We start from the raw sequence: 18,662 nt of genomic DNA on the forward strand, positions 1-18,662 counted from the left end.
ATAGTGATATCTACGTGACCGTGATATATGACATGTGTGCTCTCTACTTTGAATTATTTATATGTCATATCACTTATGTTATGCTCATTTGCTCTTGCTTCTGTGTTTTACTCCGATGCAAATGAGCTTTATTACTTGTACACATGCTTAATTCATATCTTTTGAGTACATCATGTTGGCTTGGTTCATATAAGCTTGCCTAACTCTTTTGTTCTTATTGACAAAAGCTTATATGATCCAAGCATGTTAAAAAAACCTCAACTCTTTCACATACTCGAGGTGGTATTATCATCAATTACCAAAAATGGAGAGATTGAAAGTATCTAGGCCCCTAGTAGGGTTTCGGTGATTAATGACAATATAAGATTACTATGACTAACGTGTGTTTTGCAGATACAATTAAGTTAGGTCATGGTAATGGAGATCAATTGGGCAATCGAGGTGGTCATGCCCCTACGATGGAAATCGTTTCGGTTTTCAAAGGATGGACAACAAGATTAAGGATGAACTAGTTCTAAGTGTCGATTGGAGTTGAAGAGACACTTAGAGTAGTTTAAGACTTTGTTTTTCCTTTAGCCATACTATTAAGGGGGGTATGGACGGGTAGCTTGACCTAGGTGAGTCTAGTGAGTTAGGTGTGGTGCACACTTGTTAAAACTAGCGCTAGGTAGCTCCTACATATGCCTAAGATCCAATGGAGCAAACTTCATTCACGTATGATCGAGAGTTGGAAGTGAATGGAGGGTCAAATACTGACTGGACGCTGGCTTCGGTGTGACCGGACGCTGGCGTAGAGTCCGGTCAGTTAATTTGACTGATGTGAAATCGTTCGGTGTGACCGGACGCTGGAAGGTCAAGTGACCGGACGTTGAGAGCCAGCGTTCGGTCGTTTCCAGTAAGGTTCCAGAGAGGGTAAATCATGATCGGACGCGTCCGGTCAGTGCTGACCGGACGCTGGCAATGTCCGGTCACACTGTAAACTCTAGAGTTCGGGGTGTACTGACCGGAGCATCTGGTCACCCCGCAGAGGCACATAACGGTTCATTTTTCAGCCCATGTTATAAATACCACCTTCACTCGTGTGTGGGGGTACTTTTGCTCATTCCAGCAGCTGAGAAACACCTTAGAGAGTGCCAAGAAGAGCAAGGTCCTAGTGAGGTGATTGAGATTTAAGAATCCAAAAGAGAGACCTCATTAGTGAAGATCGAGAGTAGCAAAGTGTACATCCACCTTCTCATTAGGCTTGTCGTGGTCAAGTGAGAGTTCGTGCTTGTTACTCTTAGTGATCGCCATCACCTAGACGGCTTGGTGGTGATTGAGAGTTTGATGATCACCCGGCGGAGCTTGTGGGTGACCCAACTCAAGTTGTGAGTGGTTATGGGTGATTCACCGCGACGGAGTGTCGAAGAATCAACCCGTAGAGAGCACTTGATCCTTGCGCGGATCAAGAGGGAGCTACACCCTTGCGCGGGTGCTCCAACGAGGACTAGTGGGGAGTGGCGACTCTCCGATATCTCGGCAAAACATCGTTGTGTTCCTTCCTCTCTATTTACTTTGAGCATTTACCTTGAGCATTTACTTTGAGCAATTCATTTTATGTCTTTACATTCTTAGAATTGCCATGCTAGAGTAGGATTGGAACTTAGGTTGCAAGTCTTTTGTGCGGTAGAACAATTAGGAACACTTTCTAGGCACAAGGGGTTAATTGGGCTAACCATAGGATTTAATTATTGAAAGAAATTTAAAATTAGTCCAATTCACCCCCTCTTGGGCATCTTGATCCTTTCAGATCTTGGGGCTCAATGGAAGGGAATGAATGATCTTGGATGGGGTTCCACGAGTAGATGGAGCTCACGTACGAGCAACAATCATATGCGTAGTAGAAGGTGGCCGGCCGTCAATGTTCGACGAAATGGTGATCACCCACTCTTTAAACTCATGTCGATTTGGAGATGGTGAGTGGGTTGTGTTGGATCAATGGAGGGGTTCTTTAGATATATTGTGAGTTGTTAGTCTCATCGGTCGGCAGGGCTACGTTCTGAGGCTAAATCTTCAATTTTTTCTAATACTCCACCCATTTCAAATTGTATTAGACATAAAATATATCTAAGTGCACAATAAACCTATGTATGTAGAAAAGCTAGAATGACTTACAATATAAAATGTAAGTATTATGCAGCAGTAGCGTAGCATTAACTCTGGATGTGTACATTCTTCACGGGGAATTAGGAATGTGGTTCAATCCATCCTTCTTTTTTTTTTTTTTTGCGACAAGGTTCAATCCATCCTTATAAGATCTGACGGGGAGAAAACTTCTTGTTTTTCATCCCCATGGAGGAAGAAATCTTCCCATCCCCATCAGACATCAGGTCTTCGTTGTTACCATCTCTATTCATAATGGTTTTTTCTTTCCAAGTGGACCCCAGTTCCCAAGGGAGAAATGTCAGAAGGAGGTAATCGAGCTCGTACGTACTCCCTCCGTAAAAAATGGTCACTGTAGGATTCGTACCGGCCAATTTTTTTTAAAATTTAACTAGATTTGTATAAATATTAGTAACATTTATATTTTTAAATAAATTTAATATAAAAATATATTTAGTGATTTATCTAATGATACTAATTATACACCGTAAATATTAATATTATATATATCTGACTAAAGTTGAAAATGTTTGGTTTTTTGAAAAGTGAGATTATGTATAGGACTGAGGGAGTACTTGCGTATATTTTGACTCATAAAAAATGAAATTAATACTGACGCACTGCCGACCGAAATCATGGTGGAGACAAACCTGCAGAGAGAGATACCATTTGCCGTTTAGTAACGTTAGCTGCAGCTTGCGTGGGTTCAGCTGGGAACAAACCGGACACCAGAGACGGCGACTGTCTAGCTGTGCTTGACACGGGGGCCCTGTCTGTCAATCTGTCATGGCATCTTGCAAACTGGGCGTGATCCACCCACCGTTGTAGTTGTAGCCGTCTAGACCCACCGTTGTAGGCATCAAGGAGACATCAGACAAGGCCCGTGCCAACGCAACTCGAGGAATGTGGTTTAGTCCAGTTTAGTTGCAAAAAATTTTGCAAAATTTTTCAGATTTCCCGTCATATCGAATCTTTGGACGCATGCATGAAGCATTAAATATAAATAAAAAATAAAACTAATTACACAATTTAGACGAAATTCACGAGACGAATCTTTTAAGCATTAAATATAAATAAAAAATAAAACTAATTACACAATTTAGACGAAATTCACGAGACGAATCTTTTAAGCCTAATTAGACTATGATTGGACACTAATTGTCAAATAACAACGAAAAGTGCTATAGTGCATTTTGCAAAAATTTTCGTCATCTAAACAGGCCCTTATATGCATGTGCAGGTGGTTGCTCTGCTCAATCCCTTGCGTTGCCAGGGCTTGTGCGGTTGTGCTAGCCGAACCATATATTCTTCAATCCTTGTGAATGTGATGCTGCCGTTCTTTAGCCCAGGCAGCTAGCTCTCGTGCGACGCTGATCAGCTGTTCAGCACCATGAGGCAGTCTCGCCGCCCCGGGTACGTCGATCCCGCCGCTGGCGGTCAGGTACCAAATACACCACAGGGACGGGCGACGCCTCGGCCGTGGTGCCGGGCGACAGGGCGGCCACGTGGGTGGACGCCGAGAAGGTCGCGGCGGCCTCATCGGGGAGGGAAGGCGGCGGCATGGGCGAGGTCGCCGAAGCCGTAGTCCGATGTAAACAAACAACTATCCAAAGAACTGCACGCGAACCGCTGACGTGGACGATGGTGTGTACTTGTGGACCGATGTGGTGCTTCTGCAACCGTGTGCGCATAGCAGATGAGCGCGGTTTTGCCTCGGCCGGGTACTCTGACGTGACGTCCGGTCGAATCAAAAGACACTGTTGGTGCGAACTGTTGTGGACCGAATGAAGACTACTCGCAACGCGGATGTATACAGTGCAGTCAGTGGTCTCCCCTGGATCGGAACTGCTGTTCTTCCTCCTTCCGTAATCACTGCTCTTCTTCCTCCTTCGTGAGGATGATCTCTGAAGGCGGCCATTAGACCTACGGGTCGAACTCCTGCCTCCGATGGATTCCGATTTGTATGAAAGGTTAGCTCAAATACTTAAATCAAGTTATTTAGATCTCGTGCTATTGCATCGAATTCTCGATTTCTACCGTGGTTCAGAAATACGATTGGCCATGAATCGGAATGCCTTCCGCGCATCACAAGCCTGGGCGTGCATGACAATAACAGAGATACTTACAGGGTAGATACGTGTGCCATGTATAGGCTTCTGCTTCTGTCTTCCTTCCGATTCTTGACTTCTTGGCTTTTTCCCTTTGCTCAGTCATTCCTTGCTGGGGTCCCATGTAGTTGTAGCCTTCTTATGCACCTAATTAATTACCTCCACCACTGCCATTCTGTGCTGTAACAGAGAATGTAGATTTACAGCAGGCTGCATTATCGCTGCAATGACTGAATGATATGTGCTTGATCTGCTTCAGAATTCAGAACTTAGGCATGGATTGCTTTGCGTCCATTTTCATATTCACACCATTCTATTGTCCATCCATTTATTCTTATTTGCATGTACTGCAATCTCTCTGAAATTTCACATTTCCTTGCAATTTTTAACAATGCTTCACACTTAAATTTGCAACTCTGTGTTGCAGCTTAGTGGCTGCAGATATGTGAAGACCTTACAAGATTATGACCTTGTGATCTTTGGAGAAGTTCTATTTAAGTACTATTCTCTGATCAACATCTATCTATGTTGTTTTTCTTCTGTAAGAGCTGATTAATGCATTGCTCATCCTTTGCAAAGTTTTGTTTATTGTTGACTTTTGGTGGTTCAGACTTGCAGCAATTATGAACTGATCTGAGGTGTCATTTTATCTGAAGCAACCATGTACTTCCTTGGATAGGTTATGATTCCTAATAATCTTGCTTCTGAACTGAGCAGTGACATGCCTGTTTACTGAAGATATGCTCCTATATCTGAAGTGTGTTCTTATGGTTAAGAAATTGTGTATTTTAATCCATGTTCAAGTTATTTTTGAGGCATGTCTACGGAATTGTGTATTTTAATCTATGTTCAAGTAAATTGGTGAGACATGTCGCAACTGCAACTGCTATGCAACCTGCTTAGAAAATGCTATATCCGTGCTTTTGAGATGTAAGCACCACGCAGTAGATGCAAATTATAGGCGGAAGCTTTTGACCCGAACAACATTTTACAAGTGTAAAAGAAAACAGTAGTATTTTTGTGCACAACAAATTACAGGTGGAAACACTTCACACCTGAAAAAGAATACGGTACTCCCAAACAGGACCTTAGTGATACTAATGTCCTTGAAACAGATTGTGATTTCTGATGATATACTCATAAGTTCGCATTTGCAGGATCACATATGAGGGAGATGAACAAGGGCGGGCAGATGGAGTTCTAGCACATGATTGCGTCGATGGGGACAGAGAAAAATGGGAGCTGATCAAAGTGTGGGTCAAATTCATGCTTCTCGGATCAATCAGGAAGGACAATGAATAGTGGAACAATTACTGTGGTGTCAGGGTCTATTCAGGCTAGGTGCTCCATGAAAGCAGTACACGACATTATATCAAGATTTGATGAAAGGAAAAGGAAGCTCGTTGAGTCAATCGGTTTCGGTGGCCTCCTGAAATTTCCACCAATTAAGTCTACAAACAGGCGGTTTTCAGCGTGGCTTATGGAAATGGTCGATGTTGCAAATTCAAGCTTAACATTGGCTGATGGTAGCAGTCTGAGATTTTACAGTGAAGACATAGCTATTGTATTTGGCATTCCAGGCACTGGGAAAAAGGTCAATGGAGCACGCAATCTAAGCAGGGAGGCCAAGGATAGAATGAAGCTGCAGTGTTGGCCTTCAGATGGTAAAGATCAACGTAGTATTAAGGCTGTTCAAGAGCTACTAGTTACTAAGTACCCGGACGGCATGAACGCAGATCAAGAGGATGCATTCAAAGTTGCTTTTTTGTTTTTGTGATGTCAACTCTGTTTGTGCCAGGGGCCAAACATGATTATGTTCACGTAGACTACTGGGGTGCACTCTCTGAGCCCAGCCGTATTCATCAGTTTGACTGGGCTGACTACGTTCTTCAGCGGTTACTTGGCTCAGCTGCCAAGTTTAAAGCAGACATAATGTCAGGTTGCTGTGCACCAAACATAACTGGGTGCTACCTTTTTCTACAGGTTAGACACTTCGAAAAAGTGAGCGATGTGTTGTTTTATTATCAGAACTGTGGCTGCATAGCTTTGATCCATATAGAACCAATCGTGCCTCGTTGTTATATAATGCTTCATTGATGATAATGTTTTCAGATGTTGACTGACGCTAACCTTACACGCACACAGGTTTTCTACCTTGACAACCTGGAGATCGAAGAATGGATTATGGACCATAATGTCCTACCACAGATCTTTTGTTTTACATATGAGCGCATCAAAAGCATGATCGCAGCAGACACGCTGCTCCAGCAAGATTTAAACTACCCACCTAGTTTCGGAAAGTCAAAGGTAAGATCCAGTGAAATGTTGGATATGTAAATTATTCGTTCTTATGGCACTGAATGTGAAAAAAACAGTACTCGTCGGATTCAGATTTTTGTTTACTGACAGAACAGCTGAAAACATGGTGCATTGAATGAAACAGGTTAGGCGAAGTAAAGGGTCATGCTATACATGGGCACATAACAACATCGAACCATCTGATGTTGAAACGGAGGCCCAGATTTCATTATGGCAAGCATCGGTTACGATGGTCAGGATTCTGCGGCTACCCCTTGAGGTATATGTGATCACTTTTCCAATGTGTGCAATGTTCTCGTGGGCAACGTTCTGAAAAAAAAAATCAGTTGCCCTTGCGCACATTTCAAAAAAAGTAATGTATTAAACCTATCTACATTGGACTGTTAGGCTGCTGGCCCCCTGTTCCTAGCAGCAGCTGAATTCGACTGTCACAGGCAAACAACTAGCAAGCATTATGGGATTGAGTGTATCAATGTCTTGCTCAGTATAATGGAGCCATATGTCAATGGATTCAGATACGAATTTGGTGTGCAGTCAGCGCATTACGGTAATGTTTAAATGAATAACTGCGAGTTATAAAACACATGTAGTCAACAAAATAAGTAGACACCACTAACAGTAAATTGCTATGTGACTCCATTTAATATGTAGTTGGTGGATGCCTGGCGAGTGGGTTGCAAGATACAGAGCATCTGAACCGATCTTGGCATGAAAACTGGAACAATAAACAGAATGCCGAAAGCGCTTGCAAGAAAAGGACATATACCATATGTGGCAGTAGAGCAGACTCCACGAGAAGTGCGAATATGGAGGGACAGTCCATTGAAGAGATGCTATGCAGCCAATTGAATAAGCCAAAGAAGGTGAAATACGCAAGATCAAGTTCAGTAAGCACTAGCCATACAGATGGTCTTGAGCAAAGGAGCGATGGAAGCAAATTGGGAGGCGTGGATTATTCAGCTATCAAGGCTATGTTGCAGTTCTACCCACTAGTCCGCCGAATAAAGGAACACAATCAAATAGATCTGAACACTAGGCCCAGCGAAGAAGAGGACTGGCAAAATGAGCACACTCATGTGGATGTCAGGATTGTTGAAGGTGCAAGGTCACCATGGGAGCTTGGGGGTGTCTGGGACTACAATGAAAGGACAGCCTGTGACTTGTCGGACCTCGTTGATGGATGTGCCATTTCTGGCGATCGACCAATAAACACAATGTAAGGCTTTGTTCCTTGTTTTGGTGTTTACTTTCTGCTGACATTAAAATTGTAGTGACCTCCGCATCAAAAACTAGGTGATTGAGCATATCAGACTATAATGCTTTGAACCTATTTATTTTTGTAGCCCACATATTGTTCACAACTGCCCCAAATATATCGAGGTCATGCCAAATGCTGCATGTGACCAAGCGAAGGGCCTTTCTGAGCTGGAAATGGACATGTTTGATGCAATAATCAGGAGTTTTATTCAGAGTGACGATGAGCTGTATCGTTCAGAAGGGCGTCTACGGTGGCGGCACTTTTTTGAATCAGACATATTGGTACTGTATACTACAACAAAGCCTTTAGTCCTCAAGTTGGGATAGGCTAGAGTTGAAACCCAACATGAGCCTCTAGTCACGGTTCAGGCACATCAATAGCTGTTTTCTAAGCACTCCTATCCAAACAAAGATCTCTAGATATATCCCAACCCTTTAAATCTCTTTTTATTGCCTCCTCCCATGTCAGCTTCGGTCTTCCTCTACCTCTCCTCACATTGATATCTCGACTTAGAACTCCACAATGCACTGGTGTCTCTAAAGGTCTTCTTTGGACATGGCCAAACCACCTCAACCAATGTTGGACAAGTTTTTCTTTAATTGGTGCTACCCCTAAGCGATCACGTATATCATCGTTCCGAACTCGATTCATCCTTGTGTGACCACAAATCCAACGCAACATACGTATTTCCGAGACACTCAGTTGTTGGACATGTCGTCTTTTTGTAGGCCAACATTCTGCTCCATACAACATAGCGGGTCTAATCGTCGTTCTATAAAATTTGCCTTTAAGCTTTTGTGGTACCCTCTTGTCACAGAGAATGTCAGATGCTTGGCGCCACTTCATCTACCCTGCTTTAATCCTATGACAAACGTCTGCATCAATATCTACATCCTTTTGTAGCATCGATCCTAGATAACGGAAGGTATCTTTCTTAGGCACCACTTGACCTTCCAAACTCACCTCTCCCTCCTCATGTGTAGCGTTGCCAAAGTCACATCTCATGTATTCTGTTTTAGTTCGACTTACTCTAAAACCTTTGGACTCAAGGGTCTGCCGTCACAACTCCAGTTTTCTATTTACTCCTGTCTGGCTTTCATCAACTAACACTACATCGTCTGCAAACAGCATACACCAAGGGATATCCCCTTGGATGTCCCTAGTCACTTCATTCATTACCAAGGCAAAGAGATACAGGCTCAAGGCTGACCCTTGATGAAGTCCTATTTTACTCGGGAAGTAATCTGTGTTTCCATCATTTGTTCGGACACTAGTCACGGCATTGTTGTACATGTCCTGGATGAGGGTAACATACTTTGTTGGGACTTTATGTTTGTCCAACGCCCACCACATAACATTTCTTGGTATCTTGTCATAAGCCTTGCCCAAGTCAATGAAAACCATGTGTAGGTCCTTCTTCTACTCTCTGAACTGCTCCATAACTTGTCTTATTAAGAAAATTGCTTCAATGATTGACCTTCCGGGCATGAAACCGAATTGGTTCGTAGATACCCGTGTCATTCCTCGTAGTCGATGCTCGATAACTCTCTCCTGAAAAAATTAGAGAACATATTATATTTCTTTACAGCCATGTGGAGATTGTAATCCTCGGATACTCTATCATGTCAGCTGTGTTAAGATTCTGATCTGGCAGTAACATTTTTTTCTTGAAGGCTGCAGTCATAGCAGGATGGTTTGACATAGATAACCCCTGCATTAGGAATCAGTTCGTGGGAACGTACCTTAAATACGACATATATAACTGTAGCATGGTAAGATAAATTATAACTGAATGTACTTGCTGAGTGGTCCGCAAATGCTCATCCCTGGTATCAATTGATGCAGCTGTTCTTCCGGGTCATTTTGCATCAGAGATGGGTGTGTTTTTCTTGGAACCTGAAGGACAACAGTATCCTGGTGTTCGACCCAGCATGCATGAACATTCCTGGGTTTTCCAAATGCAGTGTATACACGTGTGTTGCAGAAATGTTGAAATGCAATATTTTGTCTGCGATGTGGGTCTTGTTTCCTGGGTGGGATCATCCATGGGGTGATGCGTCGGTGGCGCCGTTCCATTGGCGGTACGCGGGTATGCACTGGTAAGTATTGATCCCTGTCCACCAGCATCGACCCATTAAGACATGCTACACTGCTTTGCACAAGTATCCGCATATATGTCCAGCATACTTGCGTTTCATGCAAGCAATTGCGCATTGCAATGTGTGTATAGTTTGGGAAATTGATATTTGGTTATTTTTCACAGCTGGAATCGCACAGGTGTCCTTTGTTCATATTTCTGCAGGTGCTTTGATGGGGAGCGTCTACTGCCAGACATACCTAAGGTTATCTGAGTTGACACTAATGAAATATCTTTGTTTTCAATAATTTCATTTTAGCTAAGGTTTTGAATGTAATACATATATTAAAAAAGTTGCTAAACAAACACCTTGTGCAAGACCAGGGGCATGTTGGACGCGTTTTGTTTGCTGAGATGTGTGGACTGCAGAACAGGAGCAGCTGAATAGGTATCAAATGATAGCTGGCCACATAACTCATTTCACGTTCACATGCCGAGTCATGAATCACCGTTGCATGTGCATTGTTGCCATGCGTGAAACCTGGCCTTTGTAGAATATTTTTTTCCTATGAGACTTGTAAAGACGTGAGTTGGGAGTCATGAATCACCGTTGCATGGGTGCAGTATGCTTTTTCCCCCATCATATTCACATCATGAAGTAAATATGTGGCACATGAATTAAAATTGCATTGGTGTTTGGTTGAAAATCTAATTACTGTGCTTATTGGATTCCGCTCACAGGTAGACATGGCTGCTATGGAAGTAACCATGGAGGGAGCGGCTTGATAGATTCGGCTCGTGAAAGACCGTGAAAACAATGGTCCATTGGGGCAATGGGTGTATGGGTTGTCTAATTTTGGAGAGTTGCGAATGGGCAGCCGCAAAATAGTGTTGGAATTAGACCCTACAGGGTTCCATATGTTTTAAACACTGGTGGCTTCGTGATGTAGTCATATAAGAACTTAATCTATAGATATTGAGTACTGTAAGACCTATTGTAAAAACATCCATGAATGCAGGTTTGAAGCATGAACTCGTTTAATGTTTAATTGGAGGTGGTACGTGAGTTGGAGATTGGGAGATGTGGCATGGTTTGATATTATTAGAATATGAATAGCCTAGAATTTGTGGAGTCTAGAACGAAGAGTCTTAGTAGTGGAAGAGTCTAGAATGAAAAGTCTTAGTAGTAGAAGAGTTATAAACTCTTGATCAATGAATGGAACAGCGGGGAGAATTCCACATACCATTCACACAGTATTGTCGCTTGCCGTCTCCAGTGATCGGTCTATTCATCAATTGGATGTCAAAAATATATTCTTATATGGCACTCTTAATGAAGCTATTTATTGCCAACAACCTCCTGGGTTTGTTGGTCTGGCTCGTCTCAATTATGTGAGTAAGCTCAACAAAGCTCTCTATGGCCTCAAATAAGCCCCACGAACATGGTACAACCGTTTTCAGGCGTTCATCACCTCAATTGGTTTTCGGGCTTCTAGATGTGACAACTCGCTTTTCATCTACACTCATGCGATGGATGTGGCATATCTTCCGTTATATGTGGATGACATCATATTGAAGGCTTCATCGCACCATCTTCTTCAACATATTATTGTCTCCCTGCAGCAAGAATTTGCCATGACTGATCTTGTTAATCTTCATTACTTCTTGGGTGTTTCTGCCAAGCGGTCATCCTCAGGTTTGTTCCTCTCTCAAGCTAAATATGCTGCTGAAATTTTGTACAAGATAAATATGTTATCATGCAATCCTTGCCAAACTCCAATTGAGGTTCATTCCAAGTTGTCCACCCGAGATGGACCACCGGTTGCCGATCCTACTCTATATCGCAGTCTTGCTGGAGCGTTACAATACTTGACACTCACACGGCCGGACATTGCTCACGCTGTCCAACAAATTTGCTTGTATATGCATAACCCCCAAGAGTCCCATTTTGCTCTCATCAAACGCATTCTGCGATATATCAAAGGCGTTATGGAGTACGGTCTTACTCTCTCTCATAGCCGGTCACATGATTTGATCATCTACTCAAATGCTGATTGGGCAGACTGCCCGAATACCCGCCGCTCTACTTCTGGGTATTGCGTGTTTCTTGGCGATAATCTTATATCATGGTCGTCCAAGCACCAAAACACTGTGTCGCGGTCCAGTGCTGAGGCCGAATACAGGGGTGTTGCCAATGCCGTGGCTGAGGCTTCTGGATTCCCAACTCTTGGGCGAGCTTCATCGTTCTTTACCACGTGCTACTCTTGTCTATTGTGACAACATCAGTGCCGTGTATTTGTCAACAAACCCACCAGTTCATCACCAAAGGACCAAACACGTGGAAATCGATATCCATTTTGTCCAGAAGCGTGTGGCCCTTGGCGCTGTGCGGGTTCTACATGTTCATATATCCCTTCAGTATGCCGACATATTTACTAAGGGATTACCAATTGCTGTCTTCCTCAACTTTCGATCAAGTCTCAATGTTCGATCGTCTCCCAGTTGAGACTGCGGGAGGATATTAGAATATGAATAGCCTAGAATTTATGGAGTCTACAATGAAGAGTCTTAGTAGTGGAAGAGTCTAGAATGACAAGTCTTAGTAGTGGAAGAGTCATGTAACTCCTTTATAAACTCTTGATCAATGGATGGAACAGTGGGGAGAATTCCACTTACAGATATGCATGCTCGGGTATATATATTTGAAAATACAAATAACCATTACAGTGTAGGAATTGAATATGCTTTAGATTCATGATTAATTCAGTCGTGTTATGAGTTTAACAGAGTATCTGCAAGACAGTTGCACATGTGGTGCCGTTAAATCAGAGAACAGGTGGATGCATGCAGTTGGTGGCTGCCTAAGCCAGCAGGACATAGTGGATTCTATGTTGCCATTACATCAGCGATCAAAGGGGTCTTTACACCCCTTGGGTTCTCTTCATCGCTGCTCTGCCGATGCTTCCTCTCACCATTGGGAAACTCCATCCAACAAAAATAAACCGGCGTAGCAGATTTCCAAAGTGGCTAAGGACGTGTCTGGGACGGCATCTGCGGACCGTGCGGTGCGGTACGTGTACCGCGGCCATCCCACCGCATGGGAAACGTGACTTCCAGTTCATTTTCGCGGTGTGGATGCATGTGCGGCGAAAATAATCGCTCGCGCCACGGGCCGTTTGGCGGGATTTTTCGCTTGTTTTGGCCGCCACTGCACAAAACGTGTCCGTAAACATGCTTAAGCTGGTTTTTAAATTGCAGAATGGACTTTACCAATGTGTTCCTCTCACCAAGATGATCTAAATTATGTAGAACGTCCAAGGAAGACCTAGGTCGTGGAACTGGCTATCCTGGCATGCTAACCCTTTTAGGCCTACTTTGGCAGCAAGGAATCCCTCCGGGATCCCGGCGTTTTCCCGGGGCGAGAAGCCCGCGCGGAAACTGGCCACGGGCCAGATTACGGCGCTGTTTGGAAGCCTACGCAGAGGGGGAGGGCAGCCCGACCCACGCGTTTTCCCCGGGGCGCCGCCCCACGTCTCAAGACACCGGGCACGGTTCCCCGTCCGCTCGTGGGTCGCTCTGTCTATCCTTCGACGCGAGGAGGCGAGGACCGAGGAGGCGCTGTGCCGCCGCCGCCCGTCATCCCTTCGATGCGAGGAGGCACTGCGCCGCCACCGTCCGCCACAGGTCTCCGCCGTGCCATCCCTTCGACAAACAGCTTGTGCACCGCCGCCACAGGTCTTGGGCACCACGTTCTTGATCCCCAGGTGCGCCACCATGTCCACGAACCGCTTGTGCAGCTGCGGCGTCCAAACCAGCCGGGGACGCTTGCTGCTGTTGGCGTTGTTGGTCGTCGCGCGGTCGATGGCTACTGACGAGTCTGCCCTCTCGTCCCCCCTTGCGTGTCCCGCTGCCCCTACCTGGGGATGGAAGGGCGCGAAGGAGGAGCCGCTCCCTTTGCTTCCCGACGACGACGACGGCGCGCGACGCAGCCGCGACGCCGTGGCCGCCGACGCCCGGTGCACGTCCAGCAGCGTCCGCCCGGGCTCCGGCGGGATGCGGAACGCCGCCGCCAGACCTGGGGGCACCAGCGACTGCGACAGAGGGGTCAGCTCGTCGTCGCCTGGGAGCCCCGACTCCCACTCCATCACGCGTCCGTCGTCGTCATCGTCGCCGCCGCCGTAGCACACCATGTGGAGCTCGTAATCGTCCACCGCCTCCTCGCCCAGCCGAATCGATGGATGGATCCCCACCTACCCTACACACCTGCCTAATCCAATTCGAATCCCCAAATCGATTCAGCAGCACAGGCACAGCAGCAACCCCAGATCAATCAACCAATTCCCATACGGAATCGAGCAATCCAGCCACGTCTCCGTCGATTCAACCGCCGGCGGCGGCGGGTGAGAAGAGATAGGGACATGGACGCAGATATTTGTGTGGGCATGGGGAGGAAGAGAAGAGGAGCTGCTGCCAAACAGCAACAGGGAAACTCCCCCATAGGTGGTAATCTTCCCTAGGCAGAAGTGGGAATAAAAAATCCAAATAATTCCACGTGCAGGGTTATCTGCCCAGGGTTAATTGGCCTCCGCTGCCAAAGCAAGCCTTATGTGGTGACTAATCTTCGCGTCAACAATAATAATATAAGTAGTTAGTTAAATGCAAAACTTAAAAGTTACTTAGATTATCCATATTATGGTGGGTAATGAAATCAAAGGATGCGGGGGGGGGGGGGGTGGGGGGGGGGGGGGGTGGGGGTTGGTGGGTTTGGGTGGGGGGGTATGTTGTGGGGGGTTGGGGGGGTGTTGGTGGTGGGGTGTTTGTGTTGGGTTTGTTGTGGGGGGGTTGTGTTGGGTGGGGGTGGTTGGTTTGGGATGGTCAACCGTTGACAAAAGATGAACACTCGAGTGTATCTTCCTAATATTTTTCTTTTCCTTGGGGACCGTGCACAAGACGCACACATCGATGTGTTTATTCTCACAAATTGTACATGGAGACATTGATGCATTACAATTGCTCTTCATGTTCTTCCCTTCAAACCAAAGCAGAAGCAGAACTGAGATTTCGGTTTCCACTCTTCCATCTGTATATGCTGGCTGTGGGGGTGACAAGGAGTCAGATGGATAAATTTTTAAGACATCAGAGATACTCTCGGACGCACAATTTCTGAACATTTGATGAGATGTTTTACTCTCCATTACTCTTTGGCTGCATTGGGACGTTAGGCAGTAGCAAACCATCAAGTCCTTTTCTTTAAAAAAGAAAAAAAATGAAGTCCTTTTGCCGTTTAAACATCTCACCGCGTGTACCAACTTGAAGTCAGCGTGTTGTCGGGAGGGGAAAAAAACTTGAAGCCAGCGTCCGCTCTGCGGCTTGCAGGTGTCAAAGCCGGGCGCCAAACCTTTGCCGCTCTCTGTCACTCAGATTAACCCACACGTACGCATCGCGTCTAGACGTGTCACCGTAAGACGTGAACATGCAGCAGGCACCATGCTTGTGCCAGCACCACGTATCACGTATGGCGCCAAAAGAGTACATATACACCTTTTGGGCGTGTGCCGACCTGCGCAGCCACGCATCTCGGAGGCCAGAGCTAGCAAAACAGAGTAGCGATCCTTCAATTTCTTTGCTGTTTCGCCCAGGTATCTATCCAGCTATAGCTTGCGAGTCCGCACGCAGGTCGGCAGCATGAACCAGGCGCAGCCCGTCCGCACCGGCGACGTCTACCCACCGACTGCCGCCAAGCGAGAGGTGAGCCACGAGCGGGACAAGATCATTGGACAAGGCCAGAAGCGGGGCAACGACCTGCATGTCGAGGAGACAACTCTTCCCGCCGGCAGACGAATGGTCACCGCCAGCGCGGGCGGCCAGGTACGTACGTTCCAATAAGTTACACGCACGCACCATCTTATAGCTAGTACAGTACTGATGTCTGGACGATCTTCGAAACGTACGCGCGCGCTCCTGCATGCAGGTGATGGCACAGTTCGCCGTGCCGGTGCCGGGCCGGACGGTGGCGGGGGCCACGGACGCGGTCACCATCGCCAAGGCCATCGACGCGGCGGCGCAGACGCCGGCGGGCGACAAGCCGGTGGACCTCGCGGACGCGGCGGCGGCGCAGGCCGCGGAGATGCGCGCCACGGGGCTGCGCGGCAACGTCCGCGGCGGCGTGGCGGCCCGCGAGCAGCAGGCCCTGGAGACGAACGCGAAGCGAGCGGTGGAGGGCGGCGGCGGCGACAAGCAGGTGACGCTCAGGGACGTGGTGCGTGGCGCCGCCGGGGCGCCGATGCCCGCCGACAAGGTGGCCACGAGGGAGGACGCCCAGATGGTGGCGGCCGCCGCGGCGCGCAACGTGGGGAAGGGGGCCGGCGCCGGTGCCATCGCCGATGCTGTCGTAGCGGCGGCGGATATGAACGAGGGGAGGATGATGTAACATGTAGTAGTGGGCCTATGTAATATTGTGATACGATGCTGGCGGCTGGCTAGTTATTATAATCCGTTTTTTTAAGGTTTTTTTAGTTGAACTATATTTTTCTCTTATAATAAATTAGTCGGACCAGTATTTATATTTTAATTTATTTTTTTAACGAAGCGAACCAGCCATAGTAGCCTAGTACCGTTTTTACGTGCGTCTCTTCAATAATAAAATAAAATCGAGCATCGTCATCTAAATAGCATAGCAATGACTCAAAGATTCAAGAGTGTCCCCTTAACCACGGAGGAGCACGAGTGAAGAAGGCATGGAAGGTAAGGATGAGAACAGCAGTGATTCAGGGAACTACGGAGCATTCTCGCCTTCTCGGTGCCTCTCAGCTCCCACTGTGACGACGGTATGAGCACACCTCGTCGCTGAACAGGTAGCGCTTTTTTGCACGACGGTGAGCACAGCGGTGGCGTGAGGATTGGTCCGGCCATGTTGTGTGGACCAAGCCCAAGCAGAGGCGCAATTGCAGTGGAGGATGGTCAAAAATCTTTATCTTTACCTAATAATAAAGAGGTAAAATTTCTCTCCATCTAATTTTTGATCTGGTCATCCCTTAACTAACTTTGTGAATTTAGAAAACTACTTATAGCCCTTCTCTTTATATAACTATAAATTATAATCTATTTAGATCTCTCTGGTTTTGGGTGAATAGGAATCTTAATCCAAATAGGCAAAAATTTTCTCCACTTATTTTTAGGTCCGGTCATCCCTTAACTAACTTTGTGAAGCTAGAAAACTACTATAGTCCTTCTCTTTATATAACTAGGAATCACAATCCAATTAGATCTCTCCGATTTTGGGTGAATAGGAATCTTAATCTAAATAGAAAAAATATAATAATATAGATAACTACGAATCTTAATCCAATTAGATCTCTCCAACTCCGAGTAACCGGAATATGAATCTTAATCCAAATGCAAAAATATAAGAATAGAAATCTAATAAAGAGAAAAGAAGGATACAATTTCTTTGTTTAGTTTCTTTTCTCTTCCTTTTTCACTTTTTTCTGGTTTGTCCGTTTTTACTTGTTTCGAGGTTTGTCAGTTTTTTACTTGTTTCGAGTACATGTTGCTTTGTGTTCATTTGGACGCTTTTAACTTGGCTATGAATATGTTTTGATTTTTTTCCGTGGCTATTTTCTAAAGTACATTCTAATTTTTATCATGACTGTTTTCTACCTGGCTTCGAGGATGCTCAGATTTTTTTTTCTCACGGATGTTTTTGACACTAGCTTGACTTTTCTGATTTTGTTTTCATTATTTTCTCCACTTGGATTTTTCATGTTCTAATAAATATAATAAAAGTAAAAAAACAATAAATAAGCGATCACATTCATTTTAATCTTTGACCTCCTTAAGAAACAAAGATTTTTACCACTAAGTTAATTTAATTTTTGACTCGAATCCATAACCTGTGCTACAACTCACTATGTATTGGATCCTGTTGCAATGCACGGGCATGTTTGCTAGTCTCTAAAAACGAGAAAAAAGCAAAAAATTAAAAAAAAGAGCAAAAAAGAAAGAAAAAACGGCTGAGGAAAAGATCACAATTGGCCGAGAGCAAAAAAAAAAGGAAAAGCTAAAAAACACAATTGGCCTAGAGCAAAAAAAAAACAACAACTGAGGGAGCAAAAAAATGGCTGAGGAAAAGAATACAATTGGCCCAGAGCAAACAAAAAAAAGAAAAGCAAAACATCACAATTAGCCCAGAGCAAAAAACAGTCAGAAAAAAACTGGTGAGGAAAAATTGGCCACAATTGGGCCAGAGCAAAAAAAAAAGAAAAGAAAAGCAAAAAACCACAATTGGCCTAGAGCAAACAAAAAAAAACAAAAAAAACAACTAAAAATGGCCCATGCAGGTCTCGAACCTGCGACCTTCGCGTTATTAGCACGACGCTCTAACCAACTGAGCTAATAGGCCTTTTGTACCGTGTGTGCTATTCGTTCTTTTATTTAGAAACTTCTAGACAGTTTCTGTGTAAAGGAAACAAAAAAGTAGGGGTTCCGCGGTTGAGCACTTGACCTGTACGCACGCCTGTTGCCAACGGGCTGACCTTTCGGCTTGCCCATATACCAGGCCTTTTGAACCCTTTTGACGCAGCCGGATTAGTTTGTAAGCATGTTGGAACAGCAGTTTTAGTCCACATGGGGAAATCTCAATGGGCTCAGCGTCCATAAGCAAGAACATGTTAGGGCCCTTGTTGCCGGGTCCGGTGCCGCGGGCCTGTAATCCCGCGTCTCGGGAGGCAGGAGCTGATAGGGGGAGCGTGGGTAGCCT

At 45.4% G+C, this 18,662-nt stretch overlaps 2 protein-coding genes, 1 non-coding gene and 1 pseudogene across 3 annotated transcripts; 2 read left to right on the forward strand and 2 right to left on the reverse strand.

The window, feature by feature from the left end:
• Positions 1–3,977: 3,977 nt before the first annotated feature.
• Positions 3,978–11,116, forward strand: LOC136474064 (uncharacterized; annotated as a pseudogene).
• A 2,084-nt stretch (positions 11,117–13,200) lies between these two features.
• On the reverse strand, positions 13,201–14,370 carry LOC136470207 (uncharacterized). Its single transcript, XM_066468128.1, has one exon. The coding sequence runs from the start codon at positions 14,092–14,094 to the stop codon at positions 13,201–13,203; it is 894 nt and encodes a 297-aa protein (XP_066324225.1). The 5' UTR covers positions 14,095–14,370.
• A 1,219-nt stretch (positions 14,371–15,589) lies between these two features.
• On the forward strand, positions 15,590–16,334 carry LOC136474065 (late embryogenesis abundant protein D-34-like). The gene is made up of 2 exons (XM_066471681.1): positions 15,590–15,772; positions 15,876–16,334. The coding sequence occupies exons 1-2, from the start codon at positions 15,590–15,592 to the stop codon at positions 16,332–16,334; spliced, it is 642 nt and encodes a 213-aa protein (XP_066327778.1).
• A 1,897-nt stretch (positions 16,335–18,231) lies between these two features.
• Positions 18,232–18,305, reverse strand: TRNAI-AAU (transfer RNA isoleucine (anticodon AAU)). The gene has a single exon. It is a non-coding gene; the product is annotated as a tRNA-Ile (tRNA).
• Between the last annotated feature and the right edge of the window lie 357 nt (positions 18,306–18,662).

The sequence above is a fragment of the Miscanthus floridulus genome, chromosome 8 (genome assembly GCF_019320115.1).
Source record: "Miscanthus floridulus cultivar M001 chromosome 8, ASM1932011v1, whole genome shotgun sequence".
In the NCBI taxonomy this organism is placed as follows: domain Eukaryota; kingdom Viridiplantae; phylum Streptophyta; class Magnoliopsida; order Poales; family Poaceae; genus Miscanthus; species Miscanthus floridulus.

Coding starts and splice junctions, on each gene's coding strand:
- LOC136470207 (XM_066468128.1), bottom strand. CDS start 14,094: ATGGTGTGCTACGGCGGCGGCGACGATGACGACGACGGACGCGTGATG.
- LOC136474065 (XM_066471681.1), top strand. CDS start 15,590: ATGAACCAGGCGCAGCCCGTCCGCACCGGCGACGTCTACCCACCGACT. Junction 15,773..15,875: donor CCGCCAGCGCGGGCGGCCAG/GTACGTACGTTC, acceptor TCCTGCATGCAG/GTGATGGCACAGTTCGCCGT.